We start from the raw sequence: 11,703 nt of genomic DNA, 5'->3' as shown, positions 1-11,703 counted from the left end.
TTGTTGCTATTTTCTGGATTATCTCCTCTTCAAAATCAATTGTTCTGATGATTGACTAATCTATTAATCATCTAATTGTTCAGATGAGGTAAAAGAGTGCAATTTAATTATTCAAATCGGTTTTTAATTGTGCTTTAATTGAAATGTTTACTCCATAAATCGAGCCGTCTGATAGTCATCACCCTCCTTTGTTTCTCTTTGAACGCACAAACAAACCAAATATAGGTTTTTCTATTTAGTCAAATGATGTTTTAATCTCGTTAGGCTCCACCCGTCTGGGCTGCCCCGGATTAACAAGCAAGCGCACCCTCTCTGTCGAGCAGATGAATGGAAACCGGGCAGTGCGTCAAGTATTATCTGAATGTTTAAATGTACAGTCAAATAAAAACAGTGCCGCCGCGTCGCCTGTAAAACACCTCGTCTCGAAACTGAAGTTGTTCTTTTTCCTGGAGAAGGACTTTTAACAGCTTAAATTTGGGATACAAATACAATATATTAGTCTTTTATGTTGATGATTCAAAGTTAGGAAGGTCAGGGTGAAATGTAGCTTTGATTCAGTTCATTTTCAACTCATTAGTGATATTTTTTTCCTTAATTCAAATGGAAAGGAAACAACTTAAGGAGACGCATCATAAACACTTGTTTAATTTCCCATCGGTGCTGCTCTTAAACTCAACATGGAAGGAAGATTTTTTCCGAGTGGTTTTGAGTCTGTTTTTGGGGTCGATCCACTTTGTTTCCATCAGTTTTACAATGTTAATTTACAGGTTTAGATCCAGACACCAAGGGTGCGTTTCACTTCGGTTATTTTTCATTTCCTCGGGCTCGGTATCACCGGAAGTTGATTAGTCTGCGCCATTTTGAGTAGCGTCCCAGTGGTCTTATTTGTGCCGGAGGAGCGATAACGCAGGAGCGATAATCGAGGAACCACCAGACCATCCTCCGGTGAAATCCTCAGACACTCGCCCCGCCCCCTTACTGTGTATCGCTCACTGATTGGACGATGCAGCGCATGCACTGATCTGGCTGCTGTGAGACGATCAGCTGTGCGGCGTCATCACAAACGGACGTCGCTTCACGTGATGCTCCGGAGGAAACGACGTCCCATTGCTCTTAAAACTCATTTCCCTGCTTCTCGTGGTTTCCTCGCGTCTCTCCATGCTTCCTTGGTGGGAGGGACTAGTCGCAGGGAAACGACGCAAGTGAGGGACGCAAGGAATCCATGTAACCGAAGTGAAACGCACCCCAAGAGAAACGGTGGACTCCTATGGGGGTTGATTTCACAAATACCAAATAATGTGTTCATATTTTACGGTTTTTAATGAAGACTACCATTTAGTAATTGTATAAATTAACATAAACAAGCACAAACATGCATTATTTGGTGTTAAAAGTCCACAGATTCAGTTGAAGCTGCTTACATTCTGTATTTTGAATTAAATGCAGTTCCTCCAAAACTTTAAAAATGCCATTTTAAATATTTGGCTCGACAAAGCGTTGGATTCTTATGTTTAAAGAAGGCTCTTTTTTTAATTTAAATACTATAAATATTATAATTATGAATGTTATCTTCTGTTACATTAGATGTTTCACTTTGTTTTTGATATATTCCACTAATTGTACTACCATTTTTGCGTAGGCCGCTCTGGATGTTTGAAGATTATTTTAGTTTTTGACGCGAGATGTTGATGTGTACATAAATACAGATGTTATTATTGGAATATAGATAATTGCTTGCTTGAAATAATCAGCGGACTGAGATCGAGAGTGGATGTCATGTCTCGAAAGACTTTGATTCTGGTAACAAATCAATTCGCCTGTTGTTTAAAAAGTCCCACCCGTCAGGCAGCGAAAACCAAACATCCCCAAAGTAAATGAGCTTGTAATCTGATTGGTCGAACTATAGCACAGAAAACGGGCTGATTTCCATAAGAAACACTTTTTTTGGAGAAAAATACAAGCTTTTCTTACCAAAAACTGTCCTGTGTGAAACCGTTATAAAGGAAAAATCCACTTTCAAACACATGAACATGCCTCGAAGCTTGTTTCAGTACTTCCTTTTTAATTCAAAATTGACTTTATAACCAATATTGTATTGTGGGAAAGATTCACCTTATTTTGTGACTAATTTCCTACAAAATATCTTATTAAATTTCAATAGATTTTCCCTTTAACAGTTTGAGTTGTTCTGTCCTCCTAAAAATGTCCCTTCTGGGCTTCGGTTGTCCAAATCGCTCTGACTTTTCAGACTCACCAAGAATGTATTAGTGACGGGCAGAAAGTGACATAAACACTTAAGATTCTGTAACTAACTCAAAGTGACGGCAGCCTCACTCTCAGACTCAGATCTAAGGACAAAACACAATTGTTTATGATTTTTGTTTGTGTTTTTGTTTGTTTGTCTGCTGCTGCTGCGCCTCCTGCTGTCTGAAGTCCTTTGTGAATACATGTAGATGCAGTGACGTTTGGGAATGACGTCTGATGGTGTCCAAACTGTTTCAAATTAAACACGTACTGGATTTTAAGAAGGATTCATATCGTCTGTTTTTTGTGTTTCTATGAGTTTGATGTTTCAACAAAGCAGGATTTCAAATGTTCAACAATGTTGTTTTTTCAAATTTTTTTCCACATAGGCTACTATGCTATTTTAGTTTTTTCGACGTTCTACTATGTCGCTTTTTCCATATTTTCTACATATCCTCCTACCAGCCCATTGAAAATGTCCACTGCATCTCCTTTTACTCTTTTGAGCTATATACTCTATCAATCCCTGATGTGCTGCACAGAGGACATCCTGGTCTTTCCAGTGATATGTCATTGGTTAAAATTGCATGCTGGGAAGTTCCTCTTTCTTTTCATCCAAAATGGCTGACATACGAAAAACAAAATTGTATAGAAGCAGGAGCAGAAGTCAAATATTGTTGAATAATTGTCATTTTTTCCATGAAAATCATATATATTCTTGTTTATTAACATGTGAGGAACTATATAATTAGTTCTGAAAGCAATTACATAATTCAAGTTTTCAAATAACAGCCCTTTTATAAATGTCCATCCTAGTGGACGTCAGGGCCGTCTTCATGGACTTTATGACTCAATATTGTTGCAGGAGACGGAACTGAAGCAGACATTTTCTGTACCAGAAAGTTCAGGGAGATTCAGATGTTGAGCTCTCAGATGATGAGAGAGATGAGGCTTTCACACCTGGGATAGAAGAGGGGGGGGGGGAGATGCAGGAGGCTCCATGAGCGCACAGATAGATACATAGAGACAGATAGGGACGAGCTGGAAAGACATGGCCCCCTGTGGGCCAAGAGTAGCACGTATGTCTTATTGTTGTTTTTATTTGAAGTGGAGCCAAGACAAATGAGAGTTGCCTCAGGAATGCGAGCTTTGTTTCTATGAGCAGGTCAAATAGAGATCCATAAAACTAGTCAAGATGACCCACAGCCCGTGCCGACTGGAGGTACTTTCCCACTACATCGACTACAAAGTCTCTGAAGATCTGGAAAGATTCACCAAAAACCAAACTAGTTTTTTAGTGGCAAAATAAACAGCAATGTTCAGATCAATTACTTATTTATGTTTTAAATAAAGGTGAATGTATTGTTGTATTAATATCACTCTATAACCATAATACGTTACATATACATTACATACGTTACATAATAAGTCGGTCTGTTCATTTTGGCTGTCTTTTCAAACTGAAATGGTCCCGACGTCCTCTACAGTGGACATACTGTAACATTTTAAAATAAAATAAAATAAAAAGTCTAAATTGCAAGATGTTTTTTTAACCCTAAATAAGTAGGAAATCACAAAAAAAGGAAATTGGAAGACACTTTTTTTCCTCGGGTCCCAGGTCGTTTTTGCCCAAAAACAACAAAAGGCTTTTTCACACAACAGCATTGAATTGTTTTTTTTGTGGGTCGTTTTTTCCACATACTATGTCGTTTTTTTGCACATTTCAGAAACACTGGGTGTTTCTCAATGTCGAGGAAAGCGTCCTCGACATTGAGAAACACCCTCTGTCTTTTTTCTCTCAACGAAACATTATGATTATGTTCTCAGTGCATTCAGAACATATTTCCTCCAACAGACTCGAAATAAAAACGCACACAGAGGCAGATTGACATTTATTCTCTGCGGAAAGTCGGTACATTTTCAGGTTCAGGCTTTGAAAACACTTTTCATTTACAAAACACATCTTGTTTTCTCCAGAAGTAATAAAAAAATTAAGACAAAACATTCACCTGCGGACGTTTGGGGTGACGAAATACAACGATGCCATGTAGATACATCTCTGTACAAACAAGGTTTCTACTAAGAGGCCGGAAACAAACATATGTACACGATCCTAACCTTAAACATATCTATACATTTGGCCAACATGATATGCTTCTGTCGGGAAAGCAGGAAGAGGTTTAGAGGTGAAGGTCGCCCTCCTGTGGTTAAAGGAAGGAAACTCCTGTATGAACACCCTGATTAAAAACAGACAATAATGCCACAACATTCATCTCAAATGGGTCGGATTCAGGTGAAAATACGTCATTCTTTTTAAAGAAATATAGCCATAATGTCCACAGAGGTTCTGCGTTACATAGAAATATATACATTGTCTTTAAAACAACATGGATCAGATGCATACTTGGGGGGGGGATGCTGGTGCTGGTGGATCGCCGGAGCTGTAGATTAACATTAACATGCTTATTGTAGTTGTAAGTGCACTGCCTTGCGGCCTGTAGCACATCCTTGATGGAGCATATGTGTGGGCTGGACCTGTACTCGACAGGAAAGGAGTGAGCAGAGGGTCGAGTTGTCGACTATCTTCCTCACCCTCTCATATTTTGAGTTGCGCGCGCTACTAAAGCGACGCGCTACCATGGAAACCAAACAATGGTGTAGCTGTATCAAAGTCCGAGTGGAAACAGTCGTGAGTAAATCTGATTTAGTCAGAAATCGGGAGAAATGTGACCCCGGGAGGAAACCGGGAGAGGGTAATGCAATCGGCAGTCTCCCGCGGAAATCGGGAGGGTTGGCAAGTATGCTTGAGTTTTCCATCTTAACATATGATCTTTTACACGGTGTGTGATTGAACCAAAACGTTGAATATCTTCAATCAAAATGAGTTATGAAATGTTCTGGTTGAGATGTGATCAGGTGTTTTGACTTCCTGCTGATATGAGTTATAACATATATTTACAGTGAATCTATAAATGTCTGGAGTATAGACAAACAAGGGTTGATAGTAGAGTCCATGCAGATACTCACATTCATGCAGTTCTACGTAGTAAAGACAAGGAGTGTGTGTGTGTCAAATTCTGAATATATCATGTACATATTATATACACAGCAAAACTGCATCCACCTTCATATAGTCTCTTTACCTGCGTGTACTCAAGCCTCTAAGAGAGTTGCACTTAAACGTTTCCATCGTTTTCTGACACAAATCAACATTTCTTGTGACATTTCCCATAAATGCATCCAGAGATGTTCCAGATGCCAGAGAACAGGGACATCTAACTTCAAATGAGTATATCTTCAACAGCATGCCCCTTAAAAGTCAAATGTTCAAGTAGGACATTTAGGATTCAAGATGTATGCTGGCAGTGTTCATTTTAACATGTATTTACACTTAGAAATCAATCAATGAATCAATTGATATAGCCCAATATCCCACATAATGTACATTTTACCATGTTTTTAATCCGAGAAATACACCTAACTTGTGTTTTTAACAATAGTAGTGTGTCGTTTTAACGTAACAGTACATTTCCCACATTGTCTGATCTCTAGAAGAATACAAAAACACACACACTCTTTCTCTTCCTTCATTTGCTGGTGTCCAAAGTGTTTCAAATTAAACACGTACTGGATTTTAAGAGATTCATCTCGTCTGTTTTGTTGTGATTCTAGAAGTGTTTGATGTTTCAACAAGGGGGTGCTAGTGACTTATCCGACCGGCCCACTACAGCATCGGGCTTCGTCCCGAACGTCCCGATGACCAGTCCGCCACTGTGTACTATACTATGACGTTTTAATATTTTCAACATACTATGACGTCAAAACTTTGGACACTCCTTCTCATTCAACGGTCTTTGTTTATTTCAATTTGAAGAATCTAAAATAAAAATCATATTCTGGATTTTTTTAACACTTTTTTGTTTACTAGATAATTCCATGTGTTCTTTTTTAGTTTTGACGTGTTCAGTATTCATCTACAACGTATCAAATAAATACAAACCGAATGAGAAGGTGTGACTTTTTTTCTTCAAAATGACAGTAAAGTATGCTGAAAAATTAAAAATAGTATAGTATGTCGAAAACATTTAAAAAAAGTAGGCTATTTATATATATATATATATATGCAGAACATTTAAAATCCTGCCTTGTTGAAACATCAAACTCTCAAAGAAACACAAAAAACAGACGAGATGATTAAATTAAAATCCAGTCAGTACGTGTTTGATTTGAAACAGTTTGGACACCATCAGAAACATTCCTCTTCTTCCTTCCTCATCATCACACCATGGTCTCTGAGCCGGACCCTTTCCCGGTGAAAAAGTCCCAGAAGTTGGACGCTGGAGACGGTTTCCCCTCGTCTTCCTGGGGGGTCTGTCTCACCCAGATGCTGCTCTCTGAGGATCCACTGAGGCTGGAGCAGCTGAAGCTCAGAGCCGAGTCCAGCAGGGGGTCCAGGTCCTGGGGGGAGGAGGTGGTGGAGAGCGAGGACTGGGCCAGGCTGAGCAGGTTGTGGTGGGAGTGGAACTGACGCATGTGGCAGATGGATTTATGAGACGGAGCTTCACCTGGAGGAAGGAACGGGGAAAGGTTAACATATGCACTTTATTGCGTGACCTGGAGGAAATATATCATACTGTTCTACTTTGTGTCCTTTTGGTTCAAAGGATAAAAGGAAGAAATAGTGGACACAAAATGGATGACTTCTAGCCTTTGAGAAAAGCTTTTTTAAATGTTTCTTACACAAATCCCTTTACCTTCCTAAAAAAACTATAAAATAAAGCTTTAAAACAACCAAAATATGACACATTTTGGTTGTGGCGGGAGTGGAACTGACGCATGTGGCAGATGGATTTAAGAGACGGAGCTTCACCTGGAGGACGGCAATGGGAAAAGGTTCAAATGTGCACTTTATTGCTTAATCATACTGTATTCTTCTTTTTGTCCTTTTTGTTCAAAGGATTTAAATCAGGGGTGTCAAACTCAAGGCCCGGGGGCCAAATCCGGCCCGCGACTTCATTTTCTGAGGCCCCACAAGAGCTTGCAAAGAATATAATATGTTTATTAGACGGTTACATGCTCGCCTACTTTACAGAACCACATTGCCCATAAACTACATGTCCCACAATGCATTTCAAATTTGACTTTTTTCTCAGAATTTGACTTTTTTTTCTTTAAAATATGCTTTTTTTCTCAGAATTAGATTTTTTCTTTTTAAAATGTTACTTTTTTCACTTTTTTTTCTTTATTTTTCCAGAATCTGGCTTTTCTTTTTAAATCATTTTGTGACATTCTCACAGAAGAGACTTCTGCTTTCAGACGTAGTTAATTATGAAGATATTACCCTATCCCATAATAATCCAATGCAGAGGCAATAATGTAATATAATACATTATTTAAACATTTATATATGTATTTTTATATAGTCTTAAAGTTACAACCGGCCCTTTGAGTGCAGTCATAATGCTGATGTGGCCCGAGATGAAAATGAGTTTGACACCCCTGGTTTAAATGGAAAAATAAATGCAAAACACTTCAAGACAGTGGGCACAAAATGGATGACTGTCTAGCCTTTGAGAAAACGTTTTTTTAAATAGTTCTTTCAGGAAGAAAGCAGACAGATACACCCTGGATGTGGATCATTCCAATTTACACGATAAATAGTTCATAGCATCACAATAAACGAGTAAATAAATTAAGAATTTAAAAGTTTGAGTGCAGAGGGGATGGATGATTTTGAAAGCGATTTGTCTTAAGAGCAAGTCGAGCATATCCACGCCCTGATGGCAACAGACTGGCCTCTCCAGGTCTCACGTTTATAAGTGTCCTCCTAGCGCAATATATAATGTTCTACTTGTTGTCCTTTTTGTTCAAATGATAAGAGGAAGAAATAAATGCAAAACAGTTCAAGACAGTGGACACAAAATGGACGACTGTCTAGCTTGTTTTAAATTGTTCTTTCAGGATTAAACGTTCCACAAATACCTTCCTAAAAAAACTATAAAATAAAATTTGAAACAACCAAAATATGACACATTTTACTAAAGACAACCATTCAGTATTTAATATTTATTTAGTATTCCTCCTCCTGTTTATGGTGAGTTGCCATTTTAGTAAATGTTTATTACTTTACGTTATGACAAAATGCTCTATCTGTTTCCTCTAGGCGGTGCTGTTGCCACATTTATCATCCGTGTGGTCGAATACTCTCAGCCAAATGTTTGGTGGGCTGGCCGAGAGATGTTCAGACTTTCATTCAGCACTAAGACTCATTTCATTTCAAAGATACTTTAATGTACTCGGGTAAAACTGTACATCACTGACCTGGAGTGACGTCTACAGTAAACAATAAGGACCTTAAATGACATGATCTGTTTCCTTGAATGTTAGAAATGATGGATGCACAATTCTTTTTTAACTGAAGCGTTTTGGGAGATTTACTCGTAAATAAACCTTAAGTTAACAAGCACATAGTAGAAAAATGTGTTTTAACTTAAAACCACAATGAGTCTCAAAGTCTTGCTCAATTTTCCATATAAATCGGCACTAATATGAACTTCTTATCAGTATTTGTGTTGACATTGTTAGATGTATAACTTTGCTAATTAATACACTTTATTCTTTGCCTGAAAAGAGTCAAATTGGATGGCCCAGTCTAAATAAACACATTTGTATAATTGATTACTTCCTCCCTGATTCCGGTTCAGTTTGAGCACATTGAGGAAAACCTCATTTCATTAGCATTAAACTCACTTCTCCAGGCCGTTTGTGTTGACGTTGTTAGATTGTGTTGCATTTATGAACTTTCCCGGTCAATGCACTTTAATGCTTTGCCTAAAAAAGTCAAATTGAAGGGACACAAAACCCTGATATCACTGATAACGCCCCCCCTGCGTACCGTATCTGGGTTCCTGTCGCTTCCTGTTCTGGTTCAGCTTCAGCACGTTGAGGAACACCTCGCTGGAGAGACTCCCCTCTCCCCCGTTCCCGTCGGGGGGGAAGAGGGGGGAGGGCGGCTCGAGGGGGGACAGACTCTCACTGGAGTCCAGAGACGCCACCGTGTCCCGACGCCCCCCCGACTCACTCTCCTCCTCCAGGGGACTGCCGCTGGGGGGGAATATTAAGAAGGTTTGTACTGTTTTATACTGTTTTTCATCAATGTATCACAGGTCTCAGATATATCCAAACCTGTCTCTGATTGGCTGAAACACCAAACAGATCATTGCAGCATTACCCATAATCCCCTCTGTTTCAGCCCTGTTTCCAAAGTGCTGATTCTCTGTCTGTTACTTCAGATGAAAATAAGGAGCCCCTCCCCACGCCCCTCTGAGAGAGATTTGGTTACAAAGAACTCAATGGTGCTCTAGGAGGAGATTCAGGTGATAAGGGGGGGGGGGGGGTTACCTTGGTTGCTGATTGGCTAACGGTTACTCAAGCCAAAACACAAGGTGACACATGTTAATGTAGAAGAGACATGAAGAAGTGGATTTTGCATGATAGGTGATATGTTGGAAAGAGTTGATTGGTTGTCACGGTTACCTGAGTTTCCGCCGCAGCAGATAGTCGATGATGTCGGGGTCCGTCTGGATTAGACTCATCAGGACTTCCTGCTGCAGCTCTGCAGAAACCTGGAGGGAAACACGTGAGACAGGTTGGATTAAGAGGTATAAGCCTTCTCTGTACAAGATCAAACTCAAACCAAGTTGTATTCATCTCTATTGTATTAAAGTAAGAAAGCAAATATCTCAAAGCACACGAAACCTAAAGTATCTGCACGATAAGAAACGATTAATAGTGTGAACTAACCCTTTAAACAACTTCCTGTTTACTAGACTTGTTTCTCAGAATAAAAGGTAATATTATCAGATTTAAAGGCAGGATCTGATGGCATCGTACCATGAAGAGCCTGCGGTGGTTCTGGATCAGCAGCAGGGTGACGCTGATGATGGCGGAGCTGTCCTCGATGCCCATGGACAGCGGACTGGACTCTCCTCCTCTCTCCTTCTGAAGCAGGTTGGGACCGAAGATCACCGCCAGGTTCGCCGCCGTCATCTTGTTCCCGGGGATCTGAGGAGAAAGAGGAAGGAGGTGATTTCATTATATTGAGAGTTGTTAATAGTGGAAAAAGTTAGACTTCCATTAAAGCAGGGGTGTCAAACTCAAGGCCCGGGGGCCACATCCGGCCTGTGACTTCATTTCATGTGGCCCACAACAGCTCTGACAGAATATAATATGTTTATTATACGGTTACATGCCGATTTACAGAAGCACGTTGCCCATAAACTACATGTCCCACAATGCATCTCAAATTTGACTTTTTTCTCAGAATTTGACTTTTTTTCTTCAAAATGTCGCTTTTTTTCCTCCAGAATCTGGCTTTTCTTTTTAAATCGTTTTGTGACATTCTCACTGAAGAGACTTGTAATTATTTGCCCTAGACTTCTGCTTTCAGACGTAGTTAATTATGAAGTTATTACCCTATCCCATAATAATCCAATGCAGAGGCAATAACATTATTTTATATATATTAAATATGTATCTATGTATTTGTATATAGTCTTAAAGTTACAACCGGCCCTTTGAGTGCAGCCATAACGCTGAAATTGAATTTGACACCCCTGCATTAAAGTGTCTAAAGCCACACACAGAAATAATATAATTTTAACCCACATTTCTTTCATTTTGAAACATTAATTTATTGTTGTTCACTTATTGTCTTTACTAGTTGTTGTGCTATAATAACAGACTAGCACAATTGTCAAAATATACAAATGAAACAAAATTGCTTTGTGAAGAACTTTTCCAAAAAGTTTGATTGAAAACTACAGTACCAAAACTGAATTACTCCGATTCAACTCAGGTTAAAAAATGAAGTGTTTAACCCATACCATTTCTATGTTTACTTTTGTAGACTAGTTAATGGAATTAAGCAATTACTCCAATCGAACATTGCACTTCCCAGCTGGGGGACGTGCAAGACATTGATCAAATATATAATAAAGTAATTGAATATGGTCACATTTCTTACAGATAGATTGGTAGACATTACCTCCTCGTCGTTGGTCCCGACGCTGTCCTGGGCGTAGCTCTGCACGGTGTGTAGGAGGCTGAGGAGGCGCAGCAGAGTGTCACAGTTACAGGGAGGCAGCAGGTAGAGGAGGAGCTGCAGGAAGAGGAGCTGGTCTGAGCCCCGGAGCACTGAGGAGAGGAGAGGAGGAGAGGAGGAGAGGAGGAGAGAGGAGAGAGGAGGAGAGGAGGAGAGAGGAGAGAGGAGGAGAGGAGAGGAGGAGAGAGGAAGAGGAGGAGAAGAGGAGGAGAGAGGAGGAGAGAGAGGAGAGAGGAGGAGAGAGGAGGAGAGAGGAGGAGAGGAGAGAGGAGGAGAGAGGAGGAGAGAGAGAGAGGAGGAGAGGAGGAGGAGAGAGGAGAGGAGGAGAGGAGTAGAGAGGAGAGAGGAGGAGAGAG

The 11,703-nt window shown here is 39.9% G+C and overlaps 1 protein-coding gene across 1 annotated transcript in view; it reads right to left on the bottom strand.

The window, feature by feature from the left end:
• Nucleotides 1–4,121: 4,121 nt before the first annotated feature.
• arhgap36 (Rho GTPase activating protein 36) overlaps nt 4,122–11,703 on the bottom strand; it is a 43,434-nt gene continuing 35,852 nt past the window's right edge. Inside the window, exons 7-11 of the mRNA XM_034236970.1 lie at nt 11,291–11,439; nt 10,138–10,308; nt 9,781–9,869; nt 9,140–9,348; nt 4,122–6,809 (exon numbers count right to left, since the gene is read on the bottom strand). Coding sequence (XP_034092861.1) covers nt 6,523–6,809; nt 9,140–9,348; nt 9,781–9,869; nt 10,138–10,308; nt 11,291–11,439 — 905 coding nt within the window. The 3' untranslated portion in view covers nt 4,122–6,522. The remainder of the gene's footprint in view (nt 6,810–9,139; nt 9,349–9,780; nt 9,870–10,137; nt 10,309–11,290; nt 11,440–11,703) is intronic.

Source organism: Gymnodraco acuticeps, unplaced genomic scaffold, assembly GCF_902827175.1.
Source record: "Gymnodraco acuticeps unplaced genomic scaffold, fGymAcu1.1, whole genome shotgun sequence".
Taxonomy (NCBI): domain Eukaryota; kingdom Metazoa; phylum Chordata; class Actinopteri; order Perciformes; family Bathydraconidae; genus Gymnodraco; species Gymnodraco acuticeps.
The sequence above is the reverse complement of the archived record's forward strand: the minus strand, read 5'-3'. Positions and strand labels throughout refer to the sequence as shown.